Genomic DNA, 22,020 nt, shown 5'->3' with positions numbered 1-22,020 from the left:
GCCGCAGATCCGGCCCAGACGCTGTGTCCACGATCTCTGTCCACACAGAGCCGCGGTGCCTGTTACTTGGCTCTCTGGTATGCGAGGAAACGGGGAAAAGTGACTCTCCAGAGGCACAACCATAAGACGGTGAAGGCAGGATTCGAACCTAGGGCCTCTCATGCCCCTTAGGCGGCTTCAGGAGCCTTGGGACCTTGGGGTGTTTGCACACGCTCTACCGACCTCGGGGTGTTTGCACACGCTCTACCGTAGCCGGCCTGGCATAGCTCATAACCCTCCAGAGGTGAGACCTCAGAGCAGGCTTCTGCCTGTCCCGGCCCTGGCGGCTCCGTAGTCGCGGCAGAAAGGGTTCCCTTTGGTGAAGTGCGATGCCCTGGCAAGCTTGCCCTGGTCTGACTGACGGTCGGGGTCGCCCTATTGTCGTCCCCTGCCGGACTCCAGACTGAACTGAATCTCCCCAAGCCTCCGCAGTGTGAGTGGAAGTGGGTGCCTGAGGTGTCAGCACAAAGTCCCAGCACCGCAGAGGTGAGAGTCCACGGGGATCTAGCACAGCATGCTTTTTCCCAGCTATGTAAGTGGCTGTCCATGGCTATGATTCCAGTTTCTCCCTGCATTTCATCCACGCTGGTTCCAGACAGACCCAAGGCTCCCACTCCAGAGGCCAACTGGAGCAGGCCGACTAGGGACAGATCTGTGCAGAGCACCTTGCCCTTTGGCGGGCGGTTTCCTCCTCACACCAGCAGGGAGGGCCGGGAGGATGCTTGCTCCTGGCTCAGCTAGAGCACTGGAGAGGGCAGAGCCCTGGGCCCTCAGGGCCTAGGCCTTGTTGCTTCCAATAGGGTTCCCCAAGTGTGGCCTGGGACCCCCAAACAGAAGAATCCTAAGTGGCCCCTGCAGCCACACTGGGGACCGCCTGGGCTGGTCACTTGACATTTACCACACTCTGTGGCCCTCATGCTACTGTGCAGATGGGCACTGTTTATGCCCCAGACATTAGTGAGCCCCCATGGAGTACCTTCTTATTTGCCCTTGCCAAGGTCAGACCAGGGAAAGCGCCTCTGAAGGGTGGATGCTCAGAGCTTCCAGTGGGGCAGCCAAAGGGTAGGGCCTGAAACCAGCCTCAGAGGCCCCTGGGGAATCCACCCAAGAGAAACTCACCTCACAGTGTCCTCTGTCTTCCGCAGCCTCTAAAAGGCCCAGGTCTTGGTTAATCCAGGACTCGCCCACCAGGGGCTTAAATTTTTACTCTGTTCTGGGAAAAGCATCCTGATGAGGCAGGCCCTGCCCATGGTCCTCCTACCTGGTAATCTCCTTGATGCTCTCCCCAGCCTGCAGGAGAGGGAGAGCAGTGCTCGCCCTGCCCCTAGTCCCCCAGGACACTTCCCGCAGAATTTCCCCAAGCAGCAGCTCTCCTGGTGTTCTGTGGCTTTTATGTGCTGCTCAGCCAGGTGTGGCCAGAAGAAGAGACACAGGACAAGCTCAGGAAAACAAAGTCCATCATGCTTACAGATCCTGGACACAGGAGGCGCGGCCCATGAGGAAGGACACATGAGAAAGTACAGCATCTGTGGGAGGCAGCAGGGGCAGGAGCAAGGGGGAGCTCTAAGCCAGAGCCTTTACTGGGGTTTCCAAGAGAAAAGCAAGGCAGAGCAGAGCTCACCGCACAGGACTGGCTAGCTGGAGTGATTCCTGTGGGCCTTCAGCTGTGGGAGTGTCCCCCAGCTGCTTGGCTCCTGTTCCTGGGATGATTAAGACAGAGGAATATTGTCTCCTGCGGTGTGTGGACCAGATAGAGCCACCGGTGAGGCTCTGGATTGGTTAGTCTGCATATCAAGGGTATGCTCCAGGCCAAGCGTTGTGGCTCAGGCCTGTAATCCCAGTGCCTTGGGAGGCTGAGCTGGGCGGATAGCTTGAGCTCAGGAGTTTGAGACCAGCATGGGCAACGTGGCAAAACCCCGTTTCTACTAAAAATACAAAAATTAGCTGGGCATGGTGGCATGTGCCTGTAATCCCAGCTACTTGGGAGGGTGAGGCACAAGACTCCCTTGCACCTGGGAGGCAGAGGTTGCAATGAGCTGAGATCGCACCACTGCGCTCCAGCCTAGGTGAGAGACCAAGACTTTGTCTCAAAAATAAACAAATAAACATTTATCATTGCACACATTTTCTGTGGGTGGGGAATTTGTGACCAGCTTGGCCTGTGATTCTGGCTCAAGGTCTCTCACGAGGTTGAAGTCAACATGGCAGCCAAGACTGCAATCATCTGAAGGCCCCACTGGGTTTGGAGGATGCACTGCTCCAATGCCTCTCCACAGGACCGCAGACTTGAGTTTCCTCGTGGCCAGGCAGCTGAATTCTTCCAGCATGGGTGACCCAAGACTACAGGCACATGCCACCACGCCTGGCTAATTTTTGTATTTTTAGTAGAGACAGGGTTTCACCATATTGGCCAGGATGGTCTCGATCTCTTGATCTCATGATCCACCCGCCTCAGCCTCCCAAAGTGTTGGGAATACAGGCGTGAGCCACTGCGCCCAGCCCCGCTTTTTTTTTTTTCTTGAGACAAGAGTCTAGCTCTGTCACCCAGGCTGGAGTGCGGTGGTGCAATCTCGGCTCACTGCAACCTCTGCCTCCCAGGTTCAAGCAATTCTCCTACCTCAGCCTCCCAAGTATCTGGGATTACAGGTATGTACCACCACACAGGGCTAATTTTTGTATTTTTAGTAGAGACGGGGTTTCACCATGTTGGTCAGGCTGGTCTCAAACTCCTGACCTCATGATCCGCCTACCTCTGCCTCCCAAATTGCTGGGATTACAGGCCTGAGCCACCCCGCCTGGCGAATAAAAATTTTTTTAAAGCTAAAATTGACTCTCAGGCAAATGAGATAAAATGAACATACGTTAAATATTTTAACTTAATAAGAGAAAGAGTAAGACGTTACCAGTTATTTAATGATGGAGGAAAGGACCAAAAGCCAAGGAATACATCGAATGCAGCTCTAGGTGCTGAAAAAGACAAGGAAAGGTTCTACGTTAGAGCTTCCAGAGGGAGCTCAGCCCTGTCAACATCTTGTTTCAGGTCACTTATATCGATGTCAGACTTCTGGTCCCCAGAACTGCGAGAGAATATATTTCTGCTGTTTTAAGCCACCAAATTTGTGGTAATTTGCTGCATAACCACAGGAAACTAACACACCATCACTCAGTTCTGCTTTTCTGTATGGACTCCATTCTCTAACAGATTCATCCCTCATGAGGGCAAGAAGGCAGCAGCTGCCCCAGCTGACAGGTGCTCACAGCCTCAGGTTCAAAGCAGATAGAGGCCCTAACAGTTCAGAGAGAAGTCCCATGATGCTAACAGGTCCAAAGTGACCATTGCCAGGGCCAGGGGGATGGACTGCCCCGTGCTGCGGATCTGGGCCATGTACCCACACCTGCCCAAACCACCTGGGCTGGGGTGAGAGCTCCCTAGTACAAATTGGTACAAAAAAAGCTTGTGGAGGCCGGGTGCAGTGGCTCACGCACGTCTGTAATCCTAGCACTTTGGGAGGCCAAGGTGGGAGGATCACTTGAGCCCAGAAGTTCAAGACCAACCTGGGTCATGTAGCAAGATCCCGTCTCTAGCTATTCATTTATTGTAACTTACAGCATCCGGTCTATGTTGTTTTTTGAGACGGAGTCTTGCTATGTCACCCAGGCTGGAGTGTGCAGTGGCACGATCTCCGCTTACTGCAACTTCTGCCTCCCCGGTTCAAGCGATTCCCCTGCCTTAGTCTCCAGAGTAGCTGGGATTATAGGCGCACGCCAACAACCCGAATTTTTGTATTTTCAGTAGGGACGGGGTTTCACCATATTGGTCAGGCTGGTCTCAAACTCCTGACCTCGTGATCTGCCCGCCTCGGCCTCCCAAAGTGCTGGGATTACAGGAGTGGGCCACCGCGCCCTGCTTATTTATTTTAGCCAACAGCGCCCGCTGTTCCCAGGCGGTCTCCCAAGTACTAACCAGGCCCGACCCTGCTTAGCTTCCGAGATACCGACTCTAGGGGATGCCAGTTTAGTGGGTGTTCCACAGCGCGTGGGTGTGAGATGCAACTCAGTGGCGTGAACTCAGCGAGTTTCCAGGGTGGTAAAGACGGCCTGGGGCGGAGGAGGACGGCCAGGGAGGAGCTACATCGGCCCGACCTGCGTTCACGACCCGGGCAGCCCTGGGCGCCTGTGTAGCTGTTGGATGTGTGCCGCAGAGGCGCGCCGGGTACAGGAAGGGGCGGAGCGCATCCATGGCAACGCAGGACGCCAGAGTAGCTCGGCCTTGGCGCCGCCCCACGGGAACCAGAAGGCGCGCGCCCGCAGCCGCGCCACAGTTACGCAGGCGCGGTGGGGAGAACCGCAAGGCTTTGGGCCGCTCCGCCGAATGCAACCGCGCCCCCCAGGAGACCCGGTACCCTCCACCTACCATTCCCAGTGCCTCCGTGCGGGCCCCTCTCAGGCAGCGCGTAGTGGACGCAGGGGCGGGCTGAGGACGGTGAGTGACGCCAACGGACATCCTCCGGCCAAGCACAGATCTGTCCTCCGGCTCCAACCACTCCCGCCGCGCGGGGCAGGGCGGGGCTCGGCCCTGAGCAGCGCCCTCTGGGACCACAGAGATAGGCCTCCGCGCCCTCCAGAGCGGCCCGGAAGTGGCTCTGCACGGGCCAGAGGCGACCGTGGTCGGGGCGGAAACGGCTCCTGTCTGCCGCTTGCTCGGTGAACGCGAGCCTTATAGCATTCAGTTCTGTAGCATCGTTCCTCCTGCTCGTTTATTCTTTGACTCATTCACTCATCACTCCTCCAGCCTTGTGGCTCCGCCTTCATGTCCTGCCGCACCATCATTTCTTCCCACATTCATTTATTCGTTCATCAACCCCCACCCGCGCCTCGTAGTTCCGGAGCTCACCAGGCTAGGCCTCGCCTCCGAGACTGCGGAGCTGCCCGCACAGCCTCGCGCCACCCGGCCGCAGCCTCTTCCCGTTTATCCACCCCGTATTTGTCCACTCTAGGCCTTGGGGGTTGGTGGGGAGACAAATACCCGTGACCGGTCAGACGAATGCCCGTTGTTGGGGGCGTGGGCGCTGGGACTGACGCGGGAGGTGGCTCTGATCATGTCGTGGTGAGGAGGAGGCGTTCAGGTTCAGAAAGGGCACGCGGCGTGGATGTGAGTACGTCGGGGAGGCTGGAGCAGCGAGGCCGACAGGAAGGACCTTCCGGGGCTCACATGGTATCCCACGACGAGGACGGACTCAGGACGGCAGCCCTATTAGATGGGGCTGGGGGCTGGGGGCCGGCGAGTCGGGGTCGCACAGCACAGGCCCTGGATGAAGGGGCAGCGGTGCCTGGCTCCACCTTAAGAAACATGGGCCCTTGGGGCCCGGATTTCTGGGTTTTCAATACACAAATACAGATTTTTATTGAAATCGGATGTCATTTTATTTTAAAATTTAACCTTTGATTTGAGGTAATTATAAATTCACATGCAGTAACACATAATGCATACCCTATGTACCCTTTACCCAGTTCCCCTAAAGGTGGCATCTTGAAAAACTAGAGGTCAGGTTCGGTGGCTCATGCCTGTAATCCCAGCACTTTGGGAGGTCAAGGCGGGTGGATCCCTTGAGCTCAGGAGTTAAAGACCAGCCTGAACAACGTGGTGAAACCCCATCTCCACTGAAAACATAAAAATTAGATGGGAGTGGAGGCTGGTGCCTGTAATCCCAGCTACTCAGGAGGCTCAGGCAGGAGAATCGCTTGTACCCAGGAGGTGGAGGTCGCAGTGAGCCCAGATCGCGCCACTGCACTCCAGCCTGGGCAACAGAGCGAGAGACTGTCTCAAAAAAAGAAAAGAGAAAAACTAGAGTACGATATCACAACCGAGATGCAGAACATTTCCATTACCACAGGATCCCCGTGTTGCCCTTTCAGAGCCGCATACCCTTCCCTCCTACCTCTGCCCCCTGTTAACCTCTTTTTGTCAACTAGTAATCTGTTCTTATGTCTACCATTTTGTCATTTCACGAATGTTGCATAGACTGGGCGAGGTGTCTGGCGCCTGTAATACTAGCACTTTGGGAGGCCAAGGTGGGTGGATCACCTGAGGTCAGGAGATCGGGACCATCCTGGCTAACATGGTGAAACCCCGTCTCTACTAAAAATACAAAAAATTAGCAGGGCGTGGTGGCAGGCGCCTGTAGTCCCAGCTACTTGGGAGGCTGAGGCAGGAGAATGGTGTGAACCCGGGAGGCAGAGCTTGCAGTGAGCCAAGATGGTGCCACTGCCCTCCAGCCTGGGCGACAGAGCAAGACTCCCTCTCAGGAAAAAAAAAAAAAAAAAGTTCGGGACCAGCCTGGCCAACATGGTGAAACCCCGTCTCTACTAAAAAAATAAAATAAAATAAAATAAAATAAAATTAGCCAAGCCTGGTGGCAGGTGCCTGTAATCCCAGCTACTGAGGAGCCTGAGGCAGGAAAATCGCTGGAATCCTGGGGCAGAGGCTGCAGTGAGCCGAGATTGTGCCACTTCACTACAGTCTGGGCGAAAGAGTGAAACTCCATCTCAAAAATAAAAAAATAAAAAATTAGCCAGGTATGGTGGCACGCACTTGATGTCCCAGCTCCTTGGGAGGCTGAGGTGGGAAGATGGCTTGAGCCTGGGAGATGAGATCATACCACCGCACTCCGGCCTGGATGACAGAGCCAGACCCTGTCTCAAAAAAAAAAAAAGAAAAGAAAAGAAAAGAAAGTATTGCATAAATGGAGTCATACAGTTTTTAAGCTTTTGAGATTGGTTAACTTTTTAAAAAACATAAATACCATAAAATTCATCCTTTAAAGTATATGCTTCAGTGGTTTTTAGTATATTCAGTATTGCACAGTCATCACCACTAATTCCAGAATATTTTCATCACTCCCACAGCTGTATCTCCCATTTCTGTCTTCCCTTTAAATCCTGGCAAACACTAATCTACTTTCTGTCTCTTATAGACTTATCTGTTCTGGACATTTCATATAAATGGAATCACATAATATGAAGTATTTTGTGTCTGAATTTTTTCATTTATACTTAGCATAATTTTTCAAGATTCATTCACCTTGTAGTGTGTACCTACTTTATTCTCTTTTTATTTTATTTTATTGGGACAGAGTCTCGGTTTGTCACCCAGGCTGGAGTGTAGTGGCACGATCTTGGCTCACTGCAACCTCCACCTCCCAGGTTCAAGCAGTTCTCTGCCTCAGCCTCCCGAGCAGCTGGGATTACAGGCACCTGCCACCACGCCTGGCTAATTTTTGTATTTTTGGTAGAGAGGGGGTTTCACCATGTTGGCCACGCTGGTCTTGGGGAACTCCTGACCTTGTGATCTGCCTGCGTCGGACTTCCAGAGTGCTGGGACTACAGTCGTGAGCCACCGTGCTTGGCCTAACTTACATTTTTAAAACACTTCCTGGAGGGGACAAACAGGACCCATCTGCTGGTCTGACTCCGGGTGTCCTGTTCACAATCTCTGCCTTAGGTGTTCTGTGTGTGGGATGAAGGGAGCCAAGGAGACAGGGCAGGGCAGGGACCCTCAAGAAAAGCAGGGAGAGGGGAATGGATGGTACAAGCAGCCATGGCACCTCATTGTGTCCCTCAGGCACCTGGACACACAGGTGGGCAAAGATGCTGACGCTGGGGGCCAGAAGTGCTGATACCCCCATTCTTCCATTTTTACTCAGTCTCAGGTGGTCCCAAGGAGGGGACCTTCGTGGCCTTGCTGTGCTCACAGGCTCACCTTTGTTTCCAGCTCCAGAGAAAGTACCCTGGGCCATGCAACTGCCTTCCCCTCCCGGGGAAGGGGCAGGATGGCTGCCCAGACGAGTGGGGCATCAGCCCTGGCCCCCTAGGTCCTCCAGAGTCCACTGGAACTGATGGTGGGTGAGCCCAGCTCCAAGAGCCCTGGCCAGTGCTTCTGGGGGTTCCCCTACGAGGAGGCAGCAGGGCCCCCAGGGGCCCTGGCTCAACTGCGTGAGCTGTGTTGCCAGTGGCTGATGCCCAAGGCCTGCTCCAAGGAGCAGATGCTGGAGCTCTTGGTGCTGGAGCAGTTATTGGGCACACTGCTCCCGGAGATCCAGGCCTACGCGCAGGAGCAGTGGCCAGGCAGTCCTGAGGAGGCCACCGCCCTGGTGGAGCGGCTGCAGCAGGAATCAAGCAAGGGGAGGAGAGTGGTGCCACAGTACAGCCAGTGCAGGTGCGTAGGCAGCTTTGAGTCCTTCCACGATGCTGGCGCCCCCTCCCCTCCTGCTGGGCGGGGCCAGGTGTAGGGATGTGCACGTGGCCCTGTCAGGCAGGCCCAGAGTGCTGGCCCGTCCCGAGTGTCTAGCCCGCCTGCTGAACTTCCTGCTCCAGGCTCCAGAGGGCACTGGGTATCCAGGGCCGTGGAGAAGAGTGTGGATGACAGCCCACCCACCGTCATGTCTCCCAAAGGCCCTCTGTCTGGTGTTCTTTGTATTCTCTAAGGCACTTACCTTTTCTCTCCTGTTTTAGGTCACAGGCGCGAGATGGAGTCCCCAGGAGGGAGGAACCTGCAGATGGCCCCAAAGGAAGGCCAGGGCCTCTGCAGTGTGAAGACTGCCACGAGGCGCCCCTCTGAGGGGGCTGTGTCTGGAGGCTGGGGGTCCTGGGAAGACTCCACGGAGGTCCCAGGGGAGGCAGGGGACGGCAAGCGGCAGCAAGCCACACTGGGGGCGGCGGACGAACAGGGGGGCTCCGACAGGGAGCTGGGCCCCGCAGATGGTGGGCAGGACGGGGCTGGGCCCCGGGAGTATGTAGACTGGACGTTGCGCCCTTCGCCTCTCCCAGAGGAGCCCGGCTGCCGGTGCGGGGAGTGCGGCAAGGCGTTCAGCCAGAGCTCCTACTTGCTGCAGCACCGGCGCGTGCACACAGGCGAGAAACCGTACACGTGCCCCGAGTGCGGCAAGGCCTTCGCCTGGAGCTCCAACCTCAGCCAGCATCAACGCATCCACAGCGGCGAGAAGCCCTACGCTTGCGGGGAGTGCGGCAAGGCCTTCCGCGCTCACTCGCAGCTCATCCACCACCAGGAGACACACAGCGGCCTGAAGCCCTTCCGCTGCCCGGACTGCGGCAAGTCCTTCGGTCGAAGCACCACGCTGGTGCAGCACCGACGCACGCACACGGGCGAGAAGCCCTACGAGTGCCCGGACTGCGGCAAGGCCTTCAGCTGGAACTCCAATTTCCTGGAGCACCAGCGCGTGCACACGGGCGCGCGGCCACACGCCTGCCCGGACTGCGGCAAGGCCTTCAGCCAGAGCTCCAACCTGGCTGAGCACCTGAAGATCCACGCGGGCGCGCGGCCACACGCTTGTCCCGACTGCGGCAAGGCCTTCGTGCGCGTGGCGGGGCTGCGGCAGCACCGGCGCACGCACAGCAGCGAGAAGCCCTTCCCCTGCGCCAAGTGCGGAAAGGTTTTCCGCGAGAGCTCTCAGCTCCTGCAGCACCAGCGCACGCACACGGACGAGCGGCCCTTCGAGTGCGCCGAGTGCGGCCAGGCTTTCGTCATGGGCTCCTACCTGGCGGAGCACCGGCGCGTGCACACGGGCGAGAAGCCCCACGCGTGCGCCCAGTGCGGAAAGGCCTTCAGCCAGCGCTCCAACCTGCTCAGCCACCAGCGCACGCACTCGGGCGCCAAGCCCTTCGCCTGCGCCGACTGCGGTAGGGCCTTCCGCGGCCGCTCGGGCCTGGCGCACCACCGGCTCACGCACACGGGCGAGCGGCCCTTCGCCTGCGCAGAATGTGGCAAGGCCTTCCGCGGCAGCTCCGAGCTGCGCCAGCACCAGCGTCTGCACTCTGGCGAGAGGCCGTTCGTCTGCGCCCACTGCAGCAAGGCCTTTGTGCGCAAGTCGGAGCTCGTAAGCCACTGGCGTACGCACACGGGCGAGAGGCCCTACGCTTGCGGCGAGTGCGGGAAGCCCTTCAGCCACCGCTCCAACCTCAACGAGCACCAGAAGCGGCACGGGGGCCGCACTGCGCCCTGACCCGAGGACGCGCCTGAGCGGGAGGTCGCGGACACGCGGCACTGCGGGGTCCCGGCCGTGAGTGCACTGTCTGCTGGCCCAGCCTTTTTCGGGCCACCAGTGCGGGCGCCCTCGTGCTGGGAGTGCAGGGGTGGCATTGGGCGTAGGGAACCCTGGCTGCACAGTCCCTTTGACAATAGTCCCACCGGCCACCCAGACCTGGCTGGGACATGTGGGATGGGCTCTTGACCTCAGGGAAGGTAGTAAGCTCCACTTCGGCGAGAGGTTCGTCCATGCAGAGGTGGGCAAGAACTGGGGTCTCCGACAGGTGTGGTGGTCTCCTCTGAGAACTGTGTGAAATTGCTCCGGCAGGGAACAAGGGCAGGGTGTGAGTCCCCTCTCCTCCCTCCTTTCACCCCAGCGAGAACGGAAGTTGTACGCGGGTTTTCTGTCTCCGGCCAAGGGCTAGGAGGTTTAGAGGCCTGGCTCTGGGGACCCTGAGGGTAGCAGGAGGCCTAGGGCGGGGGAGAGGAGCGGAATTCTGTCCACTTCTCCGTCCTGCCTCGGTTCTCTCCACCGTGGTGGCTGGGATTCGTTTTAAAGGATAACTCTGTCCTGCTTGACACACTGCTGGCTTCTTGTGGACGCAGCATCACATCCCCAGGCCTCCGGTTGGCACCACCCGGTTCTTCTCTACTGGGGAGCAAAAAGTCCCTTGCACGTGGACCTGTGCAGCGATTCGAGTCTGTGATGTGGCCCACCTCGAGCTGGGGGTGCAATGCAGACAGGTGGCTTTACCAGATCCTAGGAGCTGGGAAGGGGGGCTTGGGTCTCTAAAGGCTGAACCATGGTAGTTGCTGGAACTTTGAGGGGGTGCAGGAGAGACAGTATTTTCTCTCTCTCTCTCTCTCTTTTTTTTTTTTTTTTGAGATGGGGTCTGGCTGTGTTTGCCAAGTTGGTCTTGAACTCCTGGTCTCAAGCACTTCTCCTGCCTTGGCCTCCCACAGTGCTAGAATTACAGGTGTGAGCCACCACGCCTGGCTTCAGTTCAGTATTCTTATGTGCCACAAACTCTGGATTGCACCAGATCCAGTAGCCATGTTGAATCTTCTGGGTCCTAGGGCCCAAGTGGCAGCTTGCCTTGTATCCGGGACCTGCCATATGGACTTCTCTCGTTCTGAGCTCCACAAAAAATTGTAGATGATACGTGGACTGGATAAGCACACTTGAGTGTATACATTGTGTCCAAAATCCAGAAGCCCACCAACCATTGTTCCCTTTTCCTAGTGGTAGATAGTGCATATTGCAATAACTGGTCTTCTTAGAAGGGGCTGTCCCAACGGGCTGCAGACCACTAGGCACTTTACCAGAAGGTGGACCCTTAGCATGCATTTAACTTGGTTGCCTAAGGTACCTGCCACTTTGTGATCCAAGCAGCTGATGTCATCCATATAGTGGAATGGCATGATATTCTGTGGGAAGTCAGAATGATCAAGAGCTACGCAGGGATTATGACAGAATGAGAAAATTGTGTCTGGGTGCAGTGGCTCATGCCTGTAATCCCAGCACTTTGGGAGGCCGAGGCAGGTGGACCACCTGAGATCAGGAGTTCGAGACCAGCCTGGCCAACGTGGTGAAACCCCGTTTCTACTAAAAAATAAAAAAATTAGCTGAGTGTGGTGGTGCATGCCTATAATCCCAGCTACTTGGGAGGCTGAGTTAGGAGAATCGCTTGAATACATGAGGCAGAAGTTGCAGTGAGCCGAGATCGCACCACTGCACTCCAGCCTGGGTGACAGAGTGAGACTCCATCAGAAAAGAAAAGAAGAGAAAAAAGAAAAGAAAAGAGAAGGGAGGGGAAGGGAGGGGTTGCATAACAAGGTTGGGGAGTTAAGAAAAAAAAGTTGCAGATTTAGTCCTGAGGCAAGCTGTGAAGGTGTACTTTTGTCCTTGCCAAACAGAAAGAAGATAGTTTTGGTGGTCCTTGCATATTGATGGAAAAAAAGCATTTGCCAAATCAATAGTTGTTGAAAGAGAATCTCAGCCAGGTGCGGTGGCTCACACCTGTAATCCCAGCACTTTGGGAGGCCGAGGCAGGTGGATCACAAGGTCAGGAGATCGAGACCATCCTGGCTAACACAGTGAAACGCCGTCTCTACTAAAAATGCAAAAAATTAGCCGGGCGTGATGTTGCACACCTGTAGTCCCAGCTACTCGGGAGGCTGAGGCAGGAGAATAGCTTGAACCCAGAAGGCAGAGGTTGCAGTGAGCTGAGACTGCGCCACTGTATTCCAGCCTGGGCAACAGAGCGAGACTTCGTCTCAAAAAAAAAAAAAAAAAAAAAGAATCTTCAACCTTCCAAGTAATCCTGAGCCTTTCTCCCTAGTAGAAGCAATCCTTCCTTCCCTGAGGGTTAAAACATTCTGATCACCTCCTTGTTCCTGCTGCCAATCATGATGAATCCAAGTCTCATCTCTGGCAGGTAGGCCCTGTTATTTGAGCTCTGTCACGTCCATCTTTCATCACCAAAATCAGAGAGGCCGTTTCAATGGCAGCAACTCCAAGGGCCATACTGCCCTTCAGAGGACTGCCACTGCAGCAAGTTTCAGTGATACGGGTGCCCCACTGACTAATGTATTTCCCAGTGCTTTTGTAACAAAGATATCCTCCTTGGTACTTTGTGTGTGTACGTGATCTGGCACATGCTGAATGTATACGTTAAACCCACTTCAACGTTTCCTGCATCCCTAAGCTTTTGGATTCCTTTCTCCAAAATTCCTACTCTCCCTGTACCAAGGGAGTTCTAGCAATTCAACCTCATTGAATTTGGGCCACCATTGAGTCCAGGTCTTAGTCAAGCTGTCAGACAAACTCAGTATCTTTCAAGCTGCACAAGCTTACATCTTAAATTGAATCTTTGTAAGTCATCTCCTGTAGATAGACTTGATCCAGTCTACTGTTGTGTCCCATCCTCCTTGATCAATTACCCTTAGATACCTTCGCCATCCTTGTTCCCCAGGTTTATGCCAATTACATGAATGAAAACCTTGCAGTTATTTTGAAGCATAGTAGTATCTCTTGGGAGTGTATTTCACACTTGTCCATTTGCAGCGTGCCAGACTAGTTAGAACTCGGGGGGGATAACGGGTGGCTGGAGAGAATGGGGTTCCATTTACGAGGCAACTGCAAGATTCACACGTGATACCCAGTTTACAGACCCAGGTCAGTCCCCAGACACATGGCCCCTCAGTTGCAGGGAAAACAATCTTTTTTAAGGAAGAACCAGTCCTGCGGCAAGAATAGACAGTATCTTCCTCAAAGGGTTGCTGCCGTTTCCCTGGGGTGGGGGTGTGGCAGGAAATGTTCAGATTTCTCAAGAATTCAGAGAGCCTGGCCCTGAGCTGGGGCTAATCCCCAAATACACGTGCGGTTTGGTGTGACAGGGAGGGGCTTACTGGGCTTCAGCCCTGGCACTGTCCACTTGACCTCAGCAGCTCCAGGCAGAGTGGGGAGAGCTCAGGGTCCCATTCTAGGACAGGATCCAGCACTGAAATGAGGATGAAGTGATTTTAGCATCATTTTATGACTCGTTGTTGATTTAGTTTATTAATTATCCATGATTATTGATCATAATTGTTGCTGAGCATCCTGAGGCCTCAGAAGTTAGCCCTTTGCCCTCATCCCATGGGGGCCCTGCCCTCGCCTTCCGGGAAGGACAAACACGGGAAGAGGTCAGTGTCCGAGCTGCCCCTGCCACCCTCCCTTGGGGCCTCATTGCTTCAGACGCTCACCGCAGACACTCACTGCACCGGAGTGAGCACGACCATCATGTCCATGCTGGTGGCCTTTCTCTTGTTCTGGGGTGAGGCCTCCCGGGGTCTGGGTCCCTGGGGCGGGAAGGGGCTGGAACGGGAGACTCACAGGGGCTGTCTCCGCAGGTCTCCCCATGGGCCCAGTGACAGAAGCAGCCACATGTGAGTGCAGGGCTGAGGTCTGGGAATGGTGGGCCCAGGCCGTGGGTGAGCCCTGTCCCTGTGGCCCTGAGCTGATCCCAGCCACCCCTTGCAGTTTATGAGACCCAGCCCAGCCTGTGGGCAGAGTCTGAATCGCTGCTGAAACCCTCGGCCAATGTGATGCTGACGTGCCAGGCCCGCCTGGGGACCCCAGACTTCCAGCTGTTCAAGAATGGGGTGGCCCAGGAGCCCGTGCACCTTGACTTACCTGCCATCAAGCACCAGTTCCTGCTGACGGGTGACACCCGGGGCCGCTACCGCTGCCGCTCAGGGTTGTTCACAGGATGGACCCAGCTGAGCAAGCTCCTGGAGCTGACGGGGCCAAGTAAGCTGGGGCATAAATTGGGGGCCAGGAGGCAGTGAGTAGGTGGCTGACGGGGGCCTCCCGTCCTCCAAGTCACCTAATGTCTCTGAGCCTCAATCTTCCCATCTGTCAAATGGGATGATATCTGTGCTAACCCCAGAGTGTTGTGAGGAATAAATGGTTGTGTCCCCAGCAGGCCCGGCATGCCATACAGCTCCCACGCACTCCTTTCTCTTGCTGTACGCCTTGTTTCCACCAGTGCCTGGCTGCCTTTTCCCAGCAATGCCCTCTATCCCTGTCTCCCTCACATTTTTTGAGGATGGGGCCCAGGTTCTGCTGGGCTTCCCATGTCTCCCGTGTTATACAGAACCACTCTTCAACTCCACCCCACCCACAGAGTCCTTGCCTCCTCCCTGGCTCTCAATGACGCCTGTGTCCTGGATCACACCCGGCCTGAACACAACAGCAGTGTGCCGAGGCGGGCTTCGGGGTGTGACTTTTCTGCTGAAGCGGGAAGGCGACCATGAGTTTCTGGAGATGCCTGAGGCCCAGGAGGGTGTGGAGGCCGCCTTTCCTGTCCACCGGGCTGGCAACTATAGCTGCAGCTACCGGACCCATGTGGCAGGCGCCCTCTCTGAGCCCAGCGCTACCGTGATCATTGAGGAGCTCGGTGACTGTGGGAATCATCTCTGGGAGATGCTGGGGAGGGGGTTACAGGGGGCATGACCACATTGACCCTGACCTCCATGCTGAATGCCCCTGCCCAGGACCAGGTCCAGGAAGCTGGCCACACAGTTGCCTGGGTCTGATGGTTGCGAAGGAGTTTGGGCAGAGGATGCCTGAAGAATGGAAGGGTGGGCCAGGTCCCATGGCTTATGCCTATAATCCCAGCTCTTTGGGAGGCTGAGGCCGGTGGATCACAAGGTCAAGAGATTGAGACCAGCCTGGCCAACATGGTGAAACCCTGTCTCTACTAAAAATAGAAAAATTAGCCAGGTGTGGTGGCAGGTGCCTGTAGTCCCAGCTATTTGGGAGGCTGAGGCAAGAGAATCCATTGAACCCAGGAGGCGGAAGTTGCAGTGAGCCGAGATGGCACCACTGCACTCCAGCCTGGGTCACAAGAACGAAACTCCATTTCAAAAAAAAAAAAAAAGAATGGAAGGGTGTTCCTGGGGCTGCCACCTGGAGGGCAGAGGTATGGGGACTGGGCAGAGGGCAGCCCCAGGGATGGGGCAGCCCAGTAATGCTGCCTGCATTGCAGCTGCACCACCACCACCTGCACTGATGCACTATGGAGAGTCCGCCCAGGTCCTGAGCCCAGGCAACAAGGTGACCCTCGCCTGCGTGGCTCCCCTGAGTGGAGTGCACTTCCAGCTGTGGCGCGGGGAGAAAGAGCTGCTGGTACCCAGGAGCAGCACCAGCCCAGACCGCATCTTCTTTCACCTGAACACAGTGGCCCTGGGGGATGGAGGTCACTACACCTGCCGCTACCGGCTGCATGACAACGAAAACGCCTGGTCCGAGGACAGCACGCCAGTCGAGCTGATTCTGAGCGATGGTGAGCCGGTGCCAGCAGGGACAGGGGCTTGGCTGGGTCCCCGGTGAGCAGGAGCAGTACCAAGTGTAGAGCCTGGGGAAGTGCAACACTCTGGTCCAATCCCAACTTTACCCACCCCCCGCCCCCCCACCCCTCCCCACGCCCCCCCCCCCCCCCCCCCCGCCCCCCCCCCCCTCCCCACGCCCCCCCACCCCACCATTAAAGGTCCTGAACTGCCAATGGGACGATGAGCTTGGCAACTTTCAGGCCCCACAAAGAATAACTGGGTGAACAGGTCTGGCCCAGGCCACAGGGGGCACTACCTGGCCGGGGTCCCATCCCGGCTGCCAGGTCTGCTTGGGCACTGAGGGCCTGTCCTGAGGCAGCTTCTCTGCTCGCTTGCCCTGGGCCTGATGGTGTTTAGCAAACTCTGAGCACGGGACAGCGAACTCCATGCCCAGCGGACCATAGGGGCCCCTCGGTGGCGCGGGCATTGGGGCGGTGCCCAGAAGACGCTCGGGGAGCAAATCCACTACTGAGCGGCATCGTGCACCAGGCATCAAGCCATGCACAAAACATGTCCCCGTCCCCGCTTCCCGTCTGTGTCTATAGACAAATTACTAAGAAACAGTGAAAGGGTGCGTGCGTGTGAGATATCCAAGAAGGACTGGGATGGAAAGGTGGGGCGGGGCCGGAGGAGGCGAGGGAGGAAACTGGCCAGATCACTGCGGGCAAAAGACTTAAGCCAAAGCAAAAAGCGCAAGGCCAGACCACGCGTTAGGGCCGAGCCATCCGCTTGGCGCCCAGGTCAGCCCGCGTGCTGCTCCGCAGAGACGCTGCCTGCGCCGGAGTTCACTGCTGAGCCTGCGAGTCGGAACCCGGAGCCCGGCACGCGCGTGCGGCTGCGGTGCCTGGCGCCCCTGGAGGGCGCGCGCTTCGCCCTGGTGCGCGAGGACGGGGGCGGGCACCGCGTGCACCGTTTCCAGAGCCCTGCTGGGACCGAGGCGCTCTTCGAGCTGCGCAACATTTCGGTGGCCGACTCCGCCAACTACAGCTGCGTCTACGTGGACCTGAAGCCGCCTTTTGGGGGCTCCGCGCCCAGCGAGCGCTTGGAGCTGCGCGTGGACGGTGAGCTGGCGGGGCACCAGCGAGGGCGGGCGCGGGTTCGGTGCCCCTCGGGGCCTCCTGCCTTTGCCCGCCTTTCCTTGGGCGTCTGACGGCGGCGCTCTGGGCCTTGGTTCAGCCCCCATCAACTACTCTGGTGGGAAGCAGGCGATCGGTGGTCCAGGGTCCTGGGGACGCCTGGAATTTTGGCTTATTTCCCGCGGGTCACAAGCCCGTAGGTCATGTGTAGCATCGTAGTCAGCAGCAGGGAGGCTGGACGCAGGTTTTCTTGGTCAGATCCGTGCAGCTCTGTGGCTGCTCTGTTTTTCTTACTGGCCATGTCAGTCGTCGTACTGGCCCCCCAGCCCCAGCCCCGGCCCCGGGCCAGCAGGCGCACGGCTGATGTCCTTCTCCCCAGCCCCGCCGTCCCCAGCTCTGTTTGTCCCTCTGATTTCCTCATCGACGTCTCCAGGACTCAGAGCCCAGCGGAGCCTGAGAGCACAGGTCTGACCTCCAGACCTTGAGTTCATGCTGTTTGCTGGGAGCACTGTTTTCTCTTTTCTTTTTTCTCTTTTCTTTTCGTTTCCTTTCCTTCCTTTTTTCTTTCTCTTTATTTTCTTTTCTTTCTCTCTCTCTCTCTCTCTCCCCCCCTTCCTTCTCTCCCCCCCATCTCTCCCTCCCCTCCCCTCCCCTCCCCTCTTCCTTTTGCTTTTTGGGTAACTTACTTTTATTCTTTCAGGCTGGAGAGCAGTGGTGCAATCTCAGCTCACTGCAACCTTCGCCTTCTGGGTTCAAGCAGTTCTCCTGCCTCAGTCTCCTGAGTAGCTGGGATTAGAGGCGCGTGCCACCATGCCCACCTAATTTTTGTATTTTTATTAGAAATGGGGTTTCGCTATGTTGGCCGGGCTGGTCTTGAACTCCTGACCTCATGATCTGCCTGCCTCGGCCTCCCAAAGTGCTGGGATTACAGTTGTGAGTCACCATGCCTGGCCTATTCTTGCAGTTTTATAAACCACTTTCCACAATTGATGAAAAATGTTTAATTTTGGCCAGGCAAGGTGGCTCACGCCTGTAATCACAGCACTTTGAGAGGGCGAGGTGGGTGCATCGTAAGGTCAGGAGTTCAAGACCAGCCTGGCCAACATGGAGAAACCCCGTCTCTACTAAAAATACAAAATCAGCCAGCCATGGTGGCGCTTGCCTGTAATCCCAGCTACTTGGGAGGCTGAGGCAGGAGAATCACTTGAATCCAGGAGGTGGAGGTTGCAGTGAGTCCAGTTAGTGCCACTGCACTCCAGCCTGGGCAACAAGAGCGAAACTGCATCTCAAAAAAAAAAAAAAAAAAAAAAAAAGGTTTAATCTTTAAATTGTACATCAATATCCTAACTCCAAATTTTATCACTCTCCTTCAAGTCTGAAGAACATGATTAATTTACCAAGCTCTACAGACAACACAGTCCCACTGACATAACATTTAGTATAATGTCCTACTCTCCTGTTAGAATTAAGTACAGCCAGTATCAAACTGGCCTGAAATCTGATTGTGTTCCCGGCTCAGAATAACTGTAGTAAATTTGTAAATCCACACTAAGACACAAAATTAAACTAGGATGTGTTTATGTTTCACAGTAAAAATCAACATTACGATTTTATCAAGTTTCAACACTATAGTTAATCCAATCAAGCTTTCAAAATGCCTGATTAGCTGTCAATTAATTGCAAGTAACTTCATGTAGTTAGCCCAGCCTTTCAAAATGGATAGGGAATATAACTTTTAAAATGCGAAAGAATATTATACATATTGCACTTTTCTGCTAGGCTGGGCTAGTATCTTCCATGGCAAGATACTCAAACTAGTGAATAAAATACATGTTTAAATCAAGTACTTATATGTACTTCATTAATTTCCCTGAAATTATCAACAGCGTTACCAAAGTCTTCCATGATTTTGTAAGATTTTATTCCTTACAGTTGATCCTTTTTCTGAGATGGAGTTTCATTCTGTCACCCGGGCTGCAGTGCAGTGGCGCGATCTCGGCTCACTGCAACCTCCGCCTCCCAGGTTCAAGCAATTTTCCTGCCTCTGCCTCCCGAGTAGCTGGGATTACAGGCGCACGCTGCCACGCCCGGCTAATTTTTTGTATGTTAGTAGAGACGGGGTTTCACCGTGTTGCCCAGGCTGGTCTCGACCAACTGAGCTCAGGCAATCCGCCTGCCTCGGTCTCCCAAAGTGCTGGGATTACAGGTGTGAGCCACTGCGCCTGGCACCTTAAATACACTTTTAAATTTAACTTACGGAGGGAAAAAAACTCATCTATTGACATAAATGGTATGTCCTTTTTTGGTTCCTCCCTGAAGGAGCACCGTTTTCTCCATCATTTCTTTTTCCCTTCACCCGTCCCAGTGACCGAGGCTGGGGACCCCAGAAACCCCAGAGCAGGCCCGAATCTGGGACTTCCACGGTCCCGGGGGAGGGGTGCGGGGAACACCAGACACAGAGGTGTCAAGCGGATGTCCAGGGTGTGAAGGCAGCGGGCGCAGCTCGGCGGGGCCGGAGGAGCCGTCTGCGCTCAGGAACGAGACAGAGGGAAGATGAAGCCGAGGCTGAGGCGCAGGTGCGGGCGCGGCCTGGGGTGTGGCCGGGCCCGACCACCCGCCCGCTCCGCCCAGGACCCCCTCCCAGGCCTCAGCTCCGGGCGGCGTGGAGTGGGGCGGTGCTGGCGGGCCGAGACGCCGTCCTGCGCTGCGAGGGCCCCATCCCCGACGTCACCTTCGAGCTGCTGCGCGAGGGCGAGACGAAGGCCGTGGACACGGTCCGCACCCCCGAGGCCGCTGCAAACCTCCAGCTGACCTTCGTGGGGCCCCAGCACGCTGGCAGCTACAGGTGCCGCTACCGCTCCTGGGGGCCCAACACCTTCGAGTCGGAGCTCAGCGACCCCGTGGAGCTCCTGGTGGCAGGTGACGTTTCCCTGGGTCCCGTCCGCTGGCGTTTGCCTGGGCTGTGCCCACCTCCAGGAGGGCCTCTCCCGGCTCCTCCCTTGGGCACCGTGGTTAGCGCTGGGTCTCCCCAGGGCTCGTGGGGGAATCACGGGCGAGGAAGCGCCCAGCAAAGGCCCTGCAGCTGGAGGCACAGATGGGGGTCTCGGCTGGCAGCCCATCACGCGCTTCCCGGGGGCGTCAGGGAGGTCGGCCTTGATTTTCCCTCCTCCTCCACTTCTCTTTTCTCCCGTTGTCTAGAAAGCTGATGCAGCCGCGGGCCCAGGGTGCTGCTGGTGTCCTCAGAAGTGCGGGGGATTCTGGACTGGCTCCCACCCGTCCTGTTGCAGCAGAAGGCTGGGCTCCCTGGGGGGCTGGAGGGAGCTCCCTCATTCCTGCCAGGAATTAATAAATGTGAAGAGAGAGTTTGTTTAAAATGTCTTGGACTCCCAGGGCTGAGTGGGCTGGAATCCTGTGTCCTGAAAGTGGATGGGTTCCTTTTCTTTTTTGAGACAGGGTCTCACTCTGTCACCCAGGCTGGAGCCCAGTGGTGCAGTCGGGCTCCCTGCAGCTTCGATCTCCCAGGCTCAAGCGATCCTCCTGCCTCAGCCTCCCAAGTAGCTGGGAGCCTGGGCATGCATCGCCACGTCTAGAAATTATTATTTTTTGTAGAGCTATGTTGCCCAAGCTTGTCTTGAATTCCTGGCCTTAAGTGATCCTCCTGCCTCAGCCTCCTGAGTAGCTAGGACTACAGGCATGAGCCACCTTACCTGGCCAACTCACATTTTTCTTTCTATTATTTATTTTTTGTGGAGATGAGTCTCACTATGTTGCCCAGGTGGTCTTGAACTCTTGGGCTCAAGTAATCCCCCTGCCTCAGCCTCCCAAAGTGTTGGGATTACAGGTGGGAGCCACAGCACCCGGCCAACCAACGCTTCTCAGGGACTCTCATCTGTGCTCTTCCAGGACGCTGCCTCTTACTCACTGGGCACCTTGGCCTGGTCCCAGCAGGTATGGGCAGATTGCTTGAGGTCCCAGACGTACCCACCTCTACCTTGACCACATAAACCTCATCACCAAGAGGAAGTTCAGGGAAGCTGCATTTTGTGGTCTTGTCCTCCCAGTCACAGGGTGGTAGTGCTAGGCTGTTCCTAGCCTCCCAAAGCAGAGCCGGATGCTGTGGAAATGGCTGGATTCCTCTGTGTTCTTTCCCATTATCCCTGGGCTCTGAGTCCCCTTTGCACCATCTGACATCTGATGCCTTCCCAACCACTGCTGAGTTTCTGCCTGGAGCTGGGCCTCAAGGTCCTGGCACACAGAAGATGCGTATCAGTATTATCAACTAATAGTTGATAAATTGTGTTTTTCAACAAATTTGCTAGTGGTCTGGTTTACTGCCTTAGTAATATCTAGTTCCTAATATGCCTATGCATTTTAATGTCTGCACAGTCTGTGATGATGTCACTTCTCTCATGCCTGATGTGTCCTCTCTCTCTCTCTCTCGCTAGTAGTTTATCAATTTTTAAAACCTTTTCTTCTTTATTTGTTTTTGAGACAGAGTTTTGCTCTTGTTGCCCAGGCTGGAGTGCAATGGCGCGATTTTGGCTCACTGCAACCTCCACCTCCTGGGTTCAAGTGATTCTCGTGCCTCAGCCTCCTGAGTAGCTGGGCGTACAGGCACCCACGACCACACCCAGCTAATTTTTGTGTTTTTAGTAGAGATGGGGTTTCACCTTGCTGGTTTGTCAGGCTGGTCTCCAACTCCTGAGCTCAGGTGATCCACCCGCCTCAGCCTCCCAAAGTGCTGGGATACAGGTGTGAGCCACCACGCCCAGCCCCAGCTTAGTTTTAAAAAGTTTATTTTAACTATTCTAATAGGTGTGTAGACATATCTAATAGTGGTTTTCCTTTCATTTCCTTAATGGCTGATGATGTTAAGCATTTTTTCCCCATGTGTTTAGTTGCCATCTATATAGCGTCTTTGATGAAATGTCTGTTTATGTATTTTGTGCACTTTACAAAATTGGGTTGTTTTCTGTTTTCTTTTCT

At 55.6% G+C, this 22,020-nt stretch overlaps 3 protein-coding genes and 1 long non-coding RNA gene across 5 annotated transcripts; 2 read left to right on the top strand and 2 right to left on the bottom strand.

The window, feature by feature from the left end:
• Nucleotides 1-566: 566 nt before the first annotated feature.
• On the bottom strand, nucleotides 567-5,391 carry LOC112611957. Its single transcript, XM_025365911.1, has 5 exons — nucleotides 5,252-5,391; nucleotides 4,934-5,038; nucleotides 4,454-4,788; nucleotides 2,943-3,006; nucleotides 567-1,512 (listed from the first exon to the last, which is right to left on the bottom strand). The coding sequence occupies exons 1-5, from the start codon at nucleotides 5,389-5,391 to the stop codon at nucleotides 1,188-1,190; spliced, it is 969 nt and encodes a 322-aa protein (XP_025221696.1). The 3' UTR covers nucleotides 567-1,187.
• Nucleotides 4,360-10,371, top strand: ZNF497 (zinc finger protein 497). Its single transcript, XM_025368892.1, has 2 exons — nucleotides 4,360-4,522; nucleotides 8,551-10,371. The coding sequence occupies exon 2, from the start codon at nucleotides 8,565-8,567 to the stop codon at nucleotides 10,056-10,058; it is 1,494 nt and encodes a 497-aa protein (XP_025224677.1). The 5' UTR covers nucleotides 4,360-4,522; nucleotides 8,551-8,564; the 3' UTR covers nucleotides 10,059-10,371.
• A 3,086-nt stretch (nucleotides 10,372-13,457) lies between these two features.
• On the bottom strand, nucleotides 13,458-15,335 carry LOC112613415. Its single transcript, XR_003116948.1, has 3 exons — nucleotides 14,259-15,335; nucleotides 13,829-13,924; nucleotides 13,458-13,584 (listed from the first exon to the last, which is right to left on the bottom strand). It is a non-coding gene; the product is annotated as an uncharacterized LOC112613415 (long non-coding RNA).
• On the top strand, nucleotides 13,806-20,455 carry A1BG (alpha-1-B glycoprotein). Of its 2 annotated transcripts, XM_025368888.1 has the most exons (8): nucleotides 13,806-13,899; nucleotides 13,976-14,011; nucleotides 14,106-14,375; nucleotides 14,752-15,024; nucleotides 15,616-15,912; nucleotides 16,723-17,019; nucleotides 19,666-19,953; nucleotides 20,233-20,455. In XM_025368888.1, exons 1-8 carry the CDS (start codon nucleotides 13,866-13,868, stop codon nucleotides 20,238-20,240), a joined length of 1,503 nt encoding a protein of 500 aa, XP_025224673.1. In that variant the 5' UTR covers nucleotides 13,806-13,865; the 3' UTR covers nucleotides 20,241-20,455. The 2 variants fall into 2 exon arrangements, with proteins under 2 accessions (XP_025224673.1, XP_025224672.1); XM_025368887.1 differs by having other exon boundaries at nucleotides 19,666-20,299.
• The last annotated feature ends 1,565 nt before the right edge of the window (nucleotides 20,456-22,020 follow it).

Source organism: Theropithecus gelada, chromosome 19 (assembly GCF_003255815.1).
Source record: "Theropithecus gelada isolate Dixy chromosome 19, Tgel_1.0, whole genome shotgun sequence".
In the NCBI taxonomy this organism is placed as follows: domain Eukaryota; kingdom Metazoa; phylum Chordata; class Mammalia; order Primates; family Cercopithecidae; genus Theropithecus; species Theropithecus gelada.
Note: the sequence above shows the minus strand (reverse complement) of the source record. Positions and strands in the feature narration are given on the sequence as shown.

Excerpts from the sequence above, each read along its gene's own strand:
- A1BG (XM_025368887.1), top strand. The coding sequence starts at position 13,866 with ATGTCCATGCTGGTGGCCTTTCTCTTGTTCTGGG. Across the intron at positions 14,376-14,751 it reads CCTGGAGCTGACGGGGCCAA|AGTCCTTGCCTCCTCCCTGG; the intron begins GTAAGCTGGGGC and ends CCCCACCCACAG. Across the intron at positions 15,025-15,615 it reads CGTGATCATTGAGGAGCTCG|CTGCACCACCACCACCTGCA; the intron begins GTGACTGTGGGA and ends CCTGCATTGCAG.
- LOC112611957 (XM_025365911.1), bottom strand. The coding sequence starts at position 5,391 with ATGTTTCTTAAGGTGGAGCCAGGCACCGCTGCCCCTTCATCCAGGGCC. Across the intron at positions 5,039-5,251 it reads TCCTCGTCGTGGGATACCAT|GCCTAGAGTGGACAAATACG; the intron begins GTGAGCCCCGGA and ends CCAACCCCCAAG. Across the intron at positions 1,513-2,942 it reads CCTCCATCATTAAATAACTG|GATCTGTAAGCATGATGGAC; the intron begins GTAACGTCTTAC and ends TCCTGTGTCCAG.
- ZNF497 (XM_025368892.1), top strand. The coding sequence starts at position 8,565 with ATGGAGTCCCCAGGAGGGAGGAACCTGCAGATGGCCCCAAAGGAAGGC.